This window comes from Neovison vison, chromosome 1 (genome assembly GCF_020171115.1).
Source record: "Neovison vison isolate M4711 chromosome 1, ASM_NN_V1, whole genome shotgun sequence".
NCBI lineage: Eukaryota > Metazoa > Chordata > Mammalia > Carnivora > Mustelidae > Neogale > Neogale vison.
Genome location: NC_058091.1, coordinates 316,799,022 through 316,812,488, shown reverse-complemented (window position 1 = coordinate 316,812,488; position 13,467 = coordinate 316,799,022). Strand labels below are relative to the sequence as shown.

Below are 13,467 nucleotides of genomic sequence, written 5' to 3'. Positions count from 1 at the left end.
GGGCCGTCGCGGGAGTCGGACGCCGAAGCCTTCCCCGCGCGACGCGGGTTCGCCGCCGGGGCCGCGGCTCCGACTCCCGCCCTTGACGCGGCGTCGCCCTGTTGCAGACGGACGTGATGCACCAGAACGTCTACGACTACATCCACGTGGACGACCGCCAGGACTTCTGCCGCCAGCTGCACTGGGCCATGGACCCGCCCCGGGCGGCGAGCGGGCAGCCGCCGCCCGCGGACACAGGTGGGTCCCCGGCCTCCGCGGACGCGGCCCAGGCCGAGCGGCACGAGGCGTGCGCGTGCCCCCGGGAGACGTCGGCGTGCGCGTGCCCCCGGGAGACGTCGGCGTGCGCGTGCCCCCGGGAGACGTCGGCGTGCGCGCTCCTGAGCTTCTGGGCCTCGCGGCCGCCTGAGGCATAGGCCGCCGTCCGGCTCCCGCGCAGCACGTCAGAGCCGCCGCGGCCCTGGGCTCCCCTTCGCGAACTCCGCCTGGACGCACGTGCTCCGGCGAACCCCCTTGGGCCGCAGTAGGTTGGCCGGAGAGAAGGCCGACGGGTGCCTGTGTGCCCGGAGACGTCGCCTTGCGGGCAGGCCCCCCGCGCAGCGTTTCCGCCCAGTCCTCGGCCCTGCGCCGGCCCGACAGCTGCGGCGGGCGTCCCTGTCCCCGGGAGGTCGTGGGCGGCGGGCGACGGGGGGGCGGGGCCGGGTCCCCGGGGCTCCCCGCTCTCCCGCACGCCCCCGCCGAGCTGCAGGCAGGTCGCGAAGAGCGGCTAGCGCAGCCTCGGGCGCGCCTCATTTCCCTCACAGCCGAGCGCGGGAGCAAAGCCCGGGCCACGCCGGGACGGACGGGCTGGGGCGGCGCTTCGGGGCGGAGGACGGCGTCCGGGCGGCAGCGGGGAGCTCGGGGAGAGGGGCCGGGGCCGGTGCGCGGGCGCCGACGGGGCAGGCGCGTGTGGGGCCGGGGCGGGCGGGCGTGTGCGCACGCGGTGGGATGCACGTGTGCTGCTGTTTGTGTGCGAGGCGGGGTGCGGGTGCGCGTGGTAGGACGTGTGCGTGTGAGGTGTGTGACGTGCGTGTGAGGTGTGTGACGTGCGTGTGAGGTGCGTGAGGTGGCGTGCGAGAGGCGGCTTCCGGGGGCGAGTGTGCTGCGGCGCGAGAGGCAGGTGTGCGCACGAGGTGAGTGTGCGCAGGAGGCGCGACGTGGTGCGCGAGAGGCTCTGGCTCGGCGCGTGAGGCGGCGCGTGGCGACGGCGGCGCGCGGGCGGGAGCGGCGCGGGAAGCCCGTGTGTGGCCGCGCGCGCCCCCGTGCGGCCGCGTCCGCCCCGCGCGCCCCGCCGCGCCGCTCACCGCGGGTCTCTCCGGCCGCAGAGGACGCCGTCCTGGGGAGGCTGCTGCGCGCGCAGGAGGGAGGCGCCGCCGCGCCCGCGGACTTCTCGGCCTTCCTGACGCGCTGCTTCGTGTGCCGCGTGCGCTGCCTGCTGGACAGCACGTCGGGCTTCCTGGTGAGTGCGCGCCGGCCGGCCCGGGCCGCTGGACGGACGCTCGCGCGGCGCCCCCGGCCTTTCGTCCTGCAGGCGGACCCCCGGGCTTTCCCTCTGCCCGACGCCTGCGGCCCCCGGGGGCACGGGGAGGGGCGCACCCCAGCCCCCCTGACCGCCCGGGGGGGTCCGCTCCACGGCGCCCCGCTGCGCGCTCAGGGCCCCTCCCCCCCGGGCCCCTCCCGCAGACCCACACCGCGACCTCCGGCCCCGCCTGGACTCCGGGCCCCTCCGGCGTCGCTGTCCCCCTGAGCCGCGTCCCGCTGCCCCCTCCGTGCTCCGGAGCGCCGGGCCGGGCTGCGGGTGTCCCGCGGGGGCTCGGCCGGAGCCGGGGGGGCGGTGGGCGCCGCTCTGGACGGTCTTCGAGCGGCTCCCGAAGCCCCGCGTGGCCGGAGGGGGCCCGTGGCCGTGCTGCCCGCTGCGGTGGCCCGCGCTTCCCCCGCCGTCTGGCCCCGGCCCCGGCCTGCGGAGCCCCAACCCTGACCCGCAGCGGCCGTCGGAAGCGCGCGCCGAGACGGGCCCGCAGGCCGCGTCCCGCAGGCCGGGGTCCCGCGGGGTGGGCTCGGGCCGGCCTCCGGCCGCGGCCCTGCTTCCCCGGACCCGCTCCTCGCGGCCTTTTGTCTTTAAAAAGCGCGTCGCGCGCAGGTGGTGCGAGTCCGGTCAGCGCCGGGGAAGGAGCAGCGCCGCGACCGTCCCTGTCCCTTGCACACCCCGCCCTGCCCAGACGCCCGCGCCCGCCGCTGTCCCGCCGCAGGTGGCCTCCCCGGGCTTCTGCCCCGCCTGACCGCGCGGACCTGCCCCAGGACTCAAGACCCCTCCGCCTCCACGTGTGCTCGTCCCTGAGCCTCGTGGCCGACCCCTCCCCACACTGGAGGTCCCCGGTGGACCCGCTGCGCTTCCGGAGCCCCGGGTCACCCGCTGAGGCCGTGCGGCCGCCGGGTTTCTCCCGTCTCGGCCGCTCGGGGAGTCGCTCCAGGCCGCCTCGGCGGTGGTCCCTGATGGCCGAGTCGCGCCTGGGCCGTCCGGCCGTCCGCGGGCCGCTTCACGCTCCTGATCCGAGGGACAGTGAAGAAGGTCGCCGGGGGTGACGGTGGCGATGTCTCTGGGGCCCCGGGAAGGCTCAGCCCTACCGCAGAGGCCGCGCACACCGTCCGCTACCGCAGGCCTTTCCGTGCACAGCAGGGCCTTCCCCAGCAGAGCAGCGTCTCCCCTGCTCTCCCCTGCTCTCCCCTGCTCTCCCCTGCTCTGTGCTCCCGGGCCTGCTGCCTCCGTCACACAGGGACTGCTCGTCTCTTCTTTAGGGGATTGCTGACCTTAAAGTCCTTTATTTTGCTGATATTTTGTTCTGAATTTTGTGGAAACTAGCATAGTTACTATTTATTCCATTATAAGGGATGTGCACTTTTTAAAATTGGGTAACCAGTTCCTGGTACGTCGGAAATTCTTATCTCCAGATGAGTGAAATCGGAGACGTTTTACTATACAATCAAGAAAAATATTAGAATATAGGGTAAAACGAAACTAAAGAACAATGCGCTGAATAGAGGAAAGCAGCAGAAGAGAGTTGTCTGAAAATGTGCAGTGATACGAGTCATGAAATGCGTTACCGCACACACTTGCAAAGGGCTCGGGCGCTCCCAAGGGACGCACTGAGAACAGGCCAGTGCGTGACCCGCGGCTCCTCCTGGCGCTCCTCTGTGACTGTGGAAGCCACCCTCGCCAGTCCGGTGAGACTGGTACGGCCACCCAGCCCGGCTCAGGCTGCCCGCGAGAGCCCACCGTTACTCAGGAGCTTAGAGGTCCAGTGGACGTTTACTGGGTGCTTCCGGTCCGCCATGATAGGAATATTACCCCAAAGAAACTGGCGGATGCTCCACTTCAGGTCTGTTCTCTCTGGGGAGCATGTCCCAGCGCACAGCTTGTATTCTCGCCGCAAGCACGTGCCCGGCAAGCGGTAGGTGCTCCAGCGTTTGTTCACTCCGGAAATCCGTCTGCAGATGGCAGATGGACAACAGATGGTGGGAGGTTGGGGGGGGATGGGGAGGGATAGACGCGTAGATGCAGGGACGGAGAGAGGGAGCGATAGAGGGTTGGCTGGACGGAGAGAGAGAGAGAAAGAGGGCCGCATTGTGGGGTCGTGCTTTCCTCAAGGGCAGAAATGCCCTGAAGGCACTTAGTAACTTAGGTTAACTTTTCTACTGTGGGAAGAGCTTTTATTTTCTTTTATCACAAACCCCTAAATTACTTGTTGGCTGTTTAACTCACTCTGTATACTCCAGATAAAATCAAGTTGTCCCTCAGCTCCATCGTCACTGGAGGGGTGACAGTCTGAAATGGAGAGTTAAAGCTGAAGGAGCTGGTGGCTGGCTCTGGGGGGGCCAGTGACCACTCGTGGCCACGCACACTAGTGCTCGCCGGGCGAGGTTCCCACTCCTGCACACCCAGGAGTGCGCGCACGAGCACACACTTCTCCGTTAAAGGACATTCCCGAGACCACAGAGAAACTGTGACTCGCTTTGAAGGCCCCGGGACGGTTCCCATCCCCAGCAGGCCAAGCACGCAGGAGTCCTTGGTTTGCGTCTCCTTAGTGACTCACGATAAGTTTCTCGTCCACGTTTCTGTTCCGAGAGGGTGCGTCCCGCGTTCTCAGACAATGTCGCTAATTGGCCTGTGCACGCGCCTTCGTTTCTGTCTTTCAACGCCAGACAATGCAGTTTCAAGGAAAACTAAAATTCCTGTTCGGACAGAAGAGGAAAGCACCATCGGGGACAGTCCTGCCCCCTCGGCTCTCGCTGTTCTGCGTTGTGGTGCCCGTCCTCCTACCTCCTGTGGCAGAGACGAAAGGGAAGAACGCGTCCCTGAGGGCAAGGCACAGGGTGGACGTCTCGGCCCCGACGGACACAAAGTGAGTGTGAGTCCGCTGGGGCGGCAGCCGGACTCCGGGGGCAAGGCCACATGGAGTATTTTCTGCCCAGTCTCTGCTCATTTCTGACCAGCAGTGACACCCGTGGCTGGGGTTTTTAAAGCCAGTACCTTGTGTAGAAAACACGGAAATGCTTAGAGGGCAGAAGTGCTTTCTACCGAGCGACTGTGGACGGTGCTGCTACGTATTGCCTGCGTCACCGTGTCCCTAACCCCTCAGTCACGGTCTCAAAGCCGACGCCCTGGGTCCTGTCATCACGGGTGGGAGGCTGGGGGCCGCAGCCTTGTTTCCTGTGCTCCGGTCCTCCCTCCCCACACCAGGCTCAGCAGGGGGAGGGATGCAGGGGACTGGTGTCCCCGCAGGGGACAAACGCCCCTTCTGCCTGCCCCAGACTCCTCTCAGCTTTCCAGTGTAGGAAGGACTTTCTATCAAGTTTCTTGGCAATTCACTTTATGGAACAAATGTGGTCTGTGTTGTGTGGATCAGTGTCCTGGGAGTAATTCAAAATGTGCCTCTGTAGGGGCGCCTGGGAGGTCAGCTGGTAAGTGACTGACTCCTGATTTCAGCTCAGATCATGATCTCGGGGTCGTGAGATCAAGCCCCAAGCAATGCCGGGTGTGGAGCCTGCTTGAGGTTCTCTCTCCCTCTCCCCCTCCTCCCGCCCCATGTGCGCTCTCTAAAAAAAAACCACGTGTCTGTGTTTTCCACACCTCAGTGAGCGAGACCAAGGGCTGGGGCAGGAGGTCTGACATCTGACCGCACCAGCTACCGGGACAACACGTCAAGGCCCTCCGAGTCCCCGACCCAGTCTTGATCCCTCGGCGGTGCTCCCTGGAGTGGGCCAGTTGCTCACGGGCTGCGGGGGCGCCTCATCCAACTCCCACGGGATGTAGGACCAGCCCTTGAAGTAGGGCTGTGCTCTCAGACTGATTTAAATCAACCGGTAGAGCTTTCCAGCGGCACTAGCCAAGTCCCCTCCGCCAGGGCCCCGGGACGCTCGCCCCAGGGGGAAAGGCTTTCTCAGCAGGGGGTATCTACCTGCCTTTGACCCCGCACATGGTGACCTGTCCAAGGAAATCCCAGCCCTGGCATCTCCTCCTCTGGGAAGCCCCTGCCCCCCCCCCACCTCCCGCCACCAGGGAAAGCCTTGGGCTCAGATGCTGCCCCATTAATGCCGTGTTGAGACCTTCGGGAGACGGGGGGCACAATCCGCTCCTTCTCCCCTCCCTTACCAGAGATACCGGCTTCACGGCTCCTGGTGCCTCCTCTGGGAGGTGCTGGCCCCTTAACCCACTGCCTGATGGGGAGGGGTCCGAGCACAGAACGTGGTGGCTGGTCTGAGCCCCTCAGCTCTCAGGTCTGTGATGCCGGATGAGGGTTAGCTCTGATTCAACCTCTCTGCCTGTCACTTTCAGTGTCTTGAGTGTAACTCTGTGCTCACGGCCCACCAGGATCCCCTTCATAGCCCTGAGTCCTGCAGGAGCGTCCTGCTTACCTGTCGCCTGAGCCTCCCCCACACCTGGGTCCATCCAGAGGGAGCCCCAGGGCCCTGTGGCCCCGTCAGGGGATTCCTGCTCAACCCCACCCCGCCCCCCCATGTGGCCCCGGGATGGGAGGCCCTCCCCAGGAGGCTTCTCTCTCCTGCCCCAGGACCACGTCTGCGAGCCTCCCTCTGTGGGTGTGACTGTCCATCCCCCCTCAGAGTCCACTGTTCCCCTTTGGCTCATTCAGGCCGACCTTCAGCTGAGAAAACCTGGAGCATCTCCCGTGGCGGGGGCAGGGCTCCCACGGCCACTTTCCCCTCAGCCCCCGCAGCATGGTCCCCCCCCCCCGGCCAAAGGTGAGCACCCCTCAGCTGCCGCTGGGAAGAGTGCAGGACCAGGGGTGGCTTCCAGGGACAGAGCCCCCCTCCAGCCCCCATGCCGGCTGGCTGAGACTGTATGCACCCTCTTATTTTTAAAGATACGACACCCTAAATGTGAGGGAGGAAAACCAGGATACCCAAGGGCCAAGCCTGTAAAAACAGGCGAGGGACCAAGCTGACCCTTGACGCATGGAAGCGCCCCCCCACCAGGACCTGCTCACCCAGAGCCCGCTTTCTCACCTCTCCCGCACCCCAAGACCAGCCCTGCACTGTGAAGTACTCCCGCCTTCGTTTACAGGCCCAGAGTTTTCCGTTTTCAGCCTGGTTTGGGCTTAATTATCATAACTGAAACTCACATTCGGCTTCCTCTTTTCCATGTTTTCCCCCTAAAACCAAGGAAGAGGGGAAGCCTAACCTCTCCTCGCTTTTCACACAGGTTGAGGTGCGAAGTGGGCTCCTGCTGCCCCAGGTGCCCGAACGGGTAAGTGCCCCCCCCCCCTGCACAGAACCGTGCTCACCTGGGGTGGGTGGGACAGGTGTGGCTCAGCCCGTCGCCCAGCACCCCTGTCCGGGACCTCCCTGAGGGCGTGTGAAGCTTGCACACAGGACAGTTCAATCAGTACTGGACATCATATCCTACAGAGTATCGTCCAGACCTAGAAAGCAGAGGACAGAGGCTCCCGCCCAACATTTTAAGAGAGACGCAAATAATGTTTCCACTTCCTTGGTTTTTCAGAATTCCTACCTGCTCCCCCTTCCCTGCTCCCCCTTCCCTGCTCCCCCTCCCCTGCTCCCCCTCCCCTGCTCCCACTTCTCTGCTCCCCCTTCCCTGCTCCCCTGTTCCTGCTCCACCCCCAGTCTGTGCCCCCCATCTCTGGTCTTTACAGATGTGACCAGAGGGTGGGTAGGGAGCAGCAGCACTGTGGGGAGCTCTGACTCCGGTCTTTTGGCCTGGATTTGAGTCTCCGCACAGACATCTGCTGGAGAGGTGGCCTAAGGGAAGTCACTTAAGCCATGTTTTTTTCTTCTGAAAATAATGAAACAGCATCTATGAGGATGAGATTGCTTAGAATTTAATATCACGAGCTCCGTGATTTCTGCGTGTGTATGCGCGCTGCCCTATGAAAGATGGTTTACTATTCAGTAATTTAGGGTTCTTGGGGAGTTTATGGAATGCAACTACTGGAAATCATAAAGATTGCCTGTGTCTTCATTGTGGTCATCCAGAAAAACACAAAAGCACGTTGTATGTGTGTATCTGCTTTGGAAGTAAACTCATTAGCCCTTTTTTGGCTTGAGAAATCATGTGAATTGGAGTTTTCGGCACACCTGCCGCTGAGGGAAGAGAAGAAATTAGAGAGCATCTTCTCTCCCAGCACGGCCTTGACAGCAGCACGGCGCCCCTCCCCGCAGCCTCACAAACTGACCTACGTATTCTCCTCTTGTCTGCGCTCCCCAGGGCGAGAGCTACCGCACATCAGGGTGAGCTAGACCTCCACGGGCAGCCCAGCCACCTCGCAGGTACTTCTCCAGATTCACCGTCTCCTGTGTTTTAAAAGGCTGAAATGTGTCTGTGCCCCTGTGGAGGCTCTCCCTGCCCCAGTGCTGGGGGGTCTTGCTCCAAAACCCAGGCCGCAGGCATCGTGCTGAACCCCCTCTCTGAATCCTGACAGGGAGGAGCAACGGAGAAAACACTGCAGTGCTCAGGACACAAGCGGACGCGGGACGCTGGGCCCGGGTTCCAGCCAGGGCCCCATGCCTATGCCTCAGAAGTGGCCCCGACCTCGTTTCTGACCCCGAGGGGGCTGCAGGGTAAGTGGTGCTGAGGCCCACCTGGGCCTTAAGGAGGAGAAGAGACACTGGCTGCCGGTCTGGTGGCCTTGACTGTGACAGGTGAGCCTTGCTTTTAGGGTAACACGCAGGTACACCTGGAGAACGCCCTGACATGCTTCCCACCCCAGGAGTTGTCCTTCCATGTCTGAGGTGTGGCCAGGGCTGCCGGGACCCTCGCCTGAAACCTGGACCCTGGGTGGCCACCCTGTCCTCTGCCCTCCCCCTGCACTCAGAAGCCCCCTCCACTCCGTCTTCCCACAGGCCCCTGCCGCCACGCCACCAAGAGGGCTCCTCTTGCTTGGAGGACTGGCCTGGCTGTGCGGCAGGGCTGTGCCCCGTCCTCCTGGCCACTCAGGTGCTGCGGGAGCCATGGCATGCATGCCAGATCAGGGCCCGGTTCGTGGAAGCTGCCGGGAGAGCGTGTCTGCCTGCATCTGCGTCTGGGGGTGTGTCTGACCCCTGACCCATGGCGTAGGCCTCCTGGAGATACATCCCCAGAGATGCGTGGGAGGCACACGCCGCTCCCTGCACCCCCACGTCACGCCTGGTCTCGCAGAGGCCCGCGTGGGTGTCCAGCCAGCCGGCCGTGGAAGGGTCGTCAGGAGAGGAGGGTGCTGGCACCAAGGTCCTGGGCCACTCGTGGTCCCTGGGCGGCTCGTGGTGCTGGACCGCAGGTGTAGCGGGTTTACGGTGGGGGCACGCAGCCCTCGCAGGCCCAGCCGGTACCCTACAAATCCAACGCCTTCCCTTAGAGACCCCACCCAAGGGGTCAGATGATGGCTCTCCCCGCTCTGTCTGATGGGCCATCTCCTCTCTTCAGGGACAGGGGAGGAGACGAGCCCGGGAAGGTGCCCAGTGGCCGCTCAGGAGCCACGGGGCGGAGGGAAATGCACGCCTACAGCTGCTGCTTCGAGGCGCCTGGACCCGTGAAGCCTCTGGGCTGGATGCCAGGGAAGCACGGCCAGGACGGGGGCACCAAGCTGAAGCCAGGGCCCAGCGAGAGTGTCCCGTTCTCCGTGCGCGCCGTGTCCCGAGGCTCCTGCGTGCCCTGCCCAGGCATTCAGGGCCCCATTCACGCCAGCGGCGCGACGGCTTTCAGAAATTCGCCCAGCTGCCACCCAGGAGGCCGTTCTCCCCAGGCCCACGTCAGCTGCACCGGCAGAGCTCTGCAGGACAGCGATCAGGGCCAGGTGCGCCCTCTGCCCAGCTGCCCCTTCCCCCAGGGGAGCCTGGACAGTGGGCTCCCTCAGCCCAGAGGGCAGCGTCTCACAGGGGCAGGCTATGCCATTGAGGACACCAAGCTTCGAGGTGGGCCTGTGCCCTCGGGAGCCTCGTGCAGCCCCATCTTGTCGCCTGATGTGCCCATCAAAATGGAGAGTGACTCTGGGTCTGAGGACACAGCAAACGGCTACTCCATGTCCCCAAGCCAGGTGTGGCTGAGAGCCAGTGGCCTGGCCAAGGGACAGATGGTCACTTTCCCTACCAGGATGCACCTGAAAACAGAGCTGGAAGCCAGGCCCCACCTGTATGCTCCGCACCTGGGGCGCAGCTTGCTGGAGGCTCCCCTGAGGGGCAGGGGTCCCCTCAGAGCTGGGCGGGAGCTGGTCCCTTCCCACCCCGCATACTGCACCTGCCTGGGGCGTGCGCACGGCTTTTCTGAGCCAGATCCTCCCCCCCACTTCTGTGCACAGGGACACCAGCCCCCTGCACTGGGCTGTGACTGCAGAGCTCCGGGGACCGTGCCCATTGTCAAACGAGAGCCCCTGGACTCACCACCATGGGCCAGTCACAGCCAGGGCGGGGTGCCTGGAATGTTCCCCAAAAGTGCTGTGGCAACGCCAATGCCTCCCAAGGCCCCCGAGGGTGCTTTCCTGCCATAGAGTGGGCTGCTCCCACAGCTGGCCTCTGTCCACGCCCAGACTCGCCCCTCAGCTGGGGCAGTGCGCACAGGATCCGAGCCTTTCTGAAGGGACACTCTGCGAGGCTGCCCTAGCTCAGTCCTCTGTTAGGTGTGGGCGGCGTGTGCCACGGCCTAGTCTGTTTTTGGTAAACGTCACACAGGTTCTTAAATGCAAAGTGGTCTGAAGTCTGTTCAAGTAGGACAGTATTTCTCTTTCAAGGATTAAGGTTTTCACAAAGAGGCCCAAGGGAGACAAGTCGGCCCGGAGGGCATCCGCCACTCTCTGGGGTCAGTGGGCTCCTGGCCGAGCGGCCTCACGCAGTAGCTTCCAGTGCTCCCCACACCCGCTTCCCAGCTCGCCTGCGCTGTGACGGCGGGCCACCCCCTCTGTGCAGGGTACGGCAGAGGGTGGCCGTTACCCTCGGTGTACGTGAGGGATGTAATGCTCTCGAGCCACAGGTGACCGTGCCACCATTTGTGGTAGGAATCTGGAACGTTCCAGGCGGAAGAGCATGTCTGCGCTGGGACCCACCCTTTGTGCTATGTGCAGCCTGCTCCCCTCGACCCCACAGCCGAGTCTGGGGCCTCGCTCAGAGTGGAGACGGGCAGGACAATGTCCTGTTCCTCCCGCAAGTCTGTCCTGCATCATCAGGGGCCTCCATAGGTGGTCATGCTACTCTGTGTCCGGTACGTGGCAAAGCTCAAGTTTACAGAGTCCAGGTTTGGAAGCAGAGAGAAGGACAAAGTGTAGAGAAAAGAGGCAGAAGTCAAGTTGTTCGTGGAGGCTGTATCGGTTTTCAAATGAGAGCTCCATTCGCCCTAAAGAAGACTCACTAGAGATCAGATGGACAGGGGATGTTTTCTAGAAAACCGTGAAGGACATACGCTCTGACCACAGGAGACCTGATGCAAAGGCTGACTCAGAAAGCGGCGTCTCCCATGATCAGCACCAGCGACGGCCCCTTGTCCCCGGCAGGGCTGTTGGCACCGGCTGTGCTGTCCCGGCATGCAGCCCACCGCCAAGCCCGCCTGCGCCATGGTGGACACACTCCTGCCCCTCGGGAACAAGGGCATCTGTCCCTAAGGTCGCCTTCTGCCAGGAATCTCGGGAGATGGCAGGAGTCCCCAGAGAAGACTTGCCTCTCCACCATTGGTACTTCTGCTCTCCGCGGGGGGCCTTTCGCTCCAGCATCCATGGCTTTGGGCTCTCAGTCCGAAGCTGAGCTCATGCACGGTCCCCTTGTCAGAACTCGGGGCTCAGCTGGGTGGACGGGGTCTTGTGGACACTTGGGCATCAGCCGGGGTGCCCCTAAACAGGTTGCCAGCTTTGCAGAAGGGTCCCCCTTACGGGATGGCAGGAGCTGAAGGCATCCTCCTGGCACTGGCAGAGACGGTCACCCTCTGGAGCCCGGGGTTGGGAGTGGTCAGCATGTGGCCCCCCAGGGCCAGCCCAGCAGCCTCTCCCTAACTCACCTCCCTGAGGCCTTGCCGTAGGTGACATTGGTGCTGTGCTATCCCCACTGCCCCCACCAGAGTCACCCCCACCTGTCATGAGGGACACCTGCGGGCGACCTCCGGCTGGCCCGGACCTGCCTCACGCAGTTCTCAGGCTGAGCACAGCCTACCCCGGCTCCCCGAGACACGGGGCAGAGTCCCAGACTGCTCTTCCTTCCTTCCTAGTCAAAGCCAGCACTTAAGCCCTGGCCCTCGCTCGCATGGGACCGTGCACCTCCCTGGGCTTCCTCCTGTGAGGGCAGCGAGCCTCACGCTTCCTCCGTGAAGGAACCACCCAGTGGGCCCCGGCTGGCTGCAGAACTGTGTCCTGAGATGCACGGGGGCTCCCCCAAGAGGGATGCCTGCCTTCCCCAACTGAGGATGCAGAAGATGGGGAGAATTGCACACGTGTAACGTGTGACTCGGAAAACACAGGACTGAAAAGGTGAGATTCAGACGCCATTGCGAGTTTGCACGCCGTAGCCAGGCCACGCGTGACCACAGATGAGCTCCAGATGAGAGCCCTAGGGAGAAGTCTCGAAGCCCACAGTCACCGCTGCCCTCGAGGCCCCTGGTCCCCAGGCGCTCCTCCCCTTGGGCAGCCGGATGCGTGGGCCTCATCCTCTCCCCTGCAGTCGGTGGGCAGGTGGGTCCTGCTGTGCTAACGGAGAATTCGACATCTGGAAGTCAGCTCTGGGGTCTTGTGTTCTGGAGATGCCCACCATCCCCCGGGCCCCTTGAACACTCTGGGTCAGCACCCCAAAATGTCCTTGAGTCAGCACATGCCCCTCCTAAAAAGGGTTGTGTGGGGAAATGATGGAATGTAGAAGCTGCAAAGCGGTCACTTTTGCTCTAAAATGTCATCATCAGTACTAATGCTAGGCCTACGTTTTTCTGTTGTCTCATAGCTTTTGCTTATATGCTAAAAAGTATTAAAATCAAACGTAGTGTGGGCATGGATGGACAGGAGGACATGAACACAAGTTACGGTTTATACTTTTACAGCTTCTACTAGAGGAAAAAAGTTTCCGATATCCAGACTGACCTGTTGAATTTTTAAAAAGTGGATATATTTTAATGAAACTTTTAACACTGTTTTAATACTTGCCTTTGGAAAGAGCCTTCAAATATATTTCTGATACGGAGATATGTATTAAATATGCAATATTGATGTAAAATAAATCCCAGGTTAAATCATGTTTACCATAAACAGAAATGTCTACTTGATTTTCCAGATGAAGCAACTGTATTTCCTTTAGTGTGTGGTGGTGAATTTACATTCTGAGACAGTCCTTTACTTCTGGATAGAAGGCGAAAATAAACAGGCTGGCACCAAAAGTTTCGAGGACGGCGGAGGCCACTTCCTCCTCCACGTGCCAGTCCCTCTCCTCCCCATCACTGAGGGTTGGGCGACCCTCCCAGGCGCCTTAGGATATCCCAGACTTGCCCTGACCCGTAGGGAACAGACACCTGGTCCCCGTGACTAAGTGTGTGCGTGTGTGTGCACACATCCGTGATGCGCACGAGCTGTGTCTGTTGCGTGCACACGTGCGCGTGCGTGCGTGCAGCTGTGGGATCAGGTGGCCAGTGTGGCCCGGTGGAGGGTGGTGAATTCCTCGCTGTGAGCTCATTGGGTGAGCGGAGGAGGGAGCTGTGGAGTCTCTTGTTTTCAGGGCGCTGATCCCATTCTCACGGCCTAGCAGGAGGGTTCAGCACATGAAATCTGAGGGCCACCCGGGCCACAGCAGCAGTCCACCAGCCCCCGCCGGGTCTCATGCCCTCCAGTACTCGGTACGGTCAGGCCCCTGGGTCTTGTCCACCGGGGGGTGAGACGGTCACGAGTTGTCTTATGTGCGTGTCCTTCTTTCTGTCGTCCGTCAGCAGTTTGCTGAGCTCGTGCTGGGTACCAGGGCTGTGACAGT

The 13,467-nt window shown here is 62.6% G+C and overlaps 1 protein-coding gene across 5 annotated transcripts in view; it reads left to right on the top strand.

Moving 5' to 3' along the window:
* Positions 1-12,772, top strand: part of AHRR (aryl-hydrocarbon receptor repressor) — an 80,121-nt gene extending 67,349 nt beyond the window's left edge. For 4 of the 5 annotated variants that reach the window (XM_044234480.1, XM_044234511.1, XM_044234494.1 and 1 more), the window contains 7 exons: positions 108-237; positions 1,362-1,495; positions 4,237-4,436; positions 6,755-6,799; positions 7,778-7,839; positions 7,992-8,130; positions 8,972-12,772. In XM_044234480.1, coding sequence (XP_044090415.1) covers positions 108-237; positions 1,362-1,495; positions 4,237-4,436; positions 6,755-6,799; positions 7,778-7,839; positions 7,992-8,130; positions 8,972-10,031 — 1,770 coding nt within the window. In that variant the 3' untranslated portion in view covers positions 10,032-12,772. The remainder of the gene's footprint in view (positions 1-107; positions 238-1,361; positions 1,496-4,236; positions 4,437-6,754; positions 6,800-7,777; positions 7,840-7,991; positions 8,131-8,971) is intronic. The other variant, XM_044234503.1, reaches the window with a different exon arrangement.
* Positions 12,773-13,467: the final 695 nt, after the last annotated feature.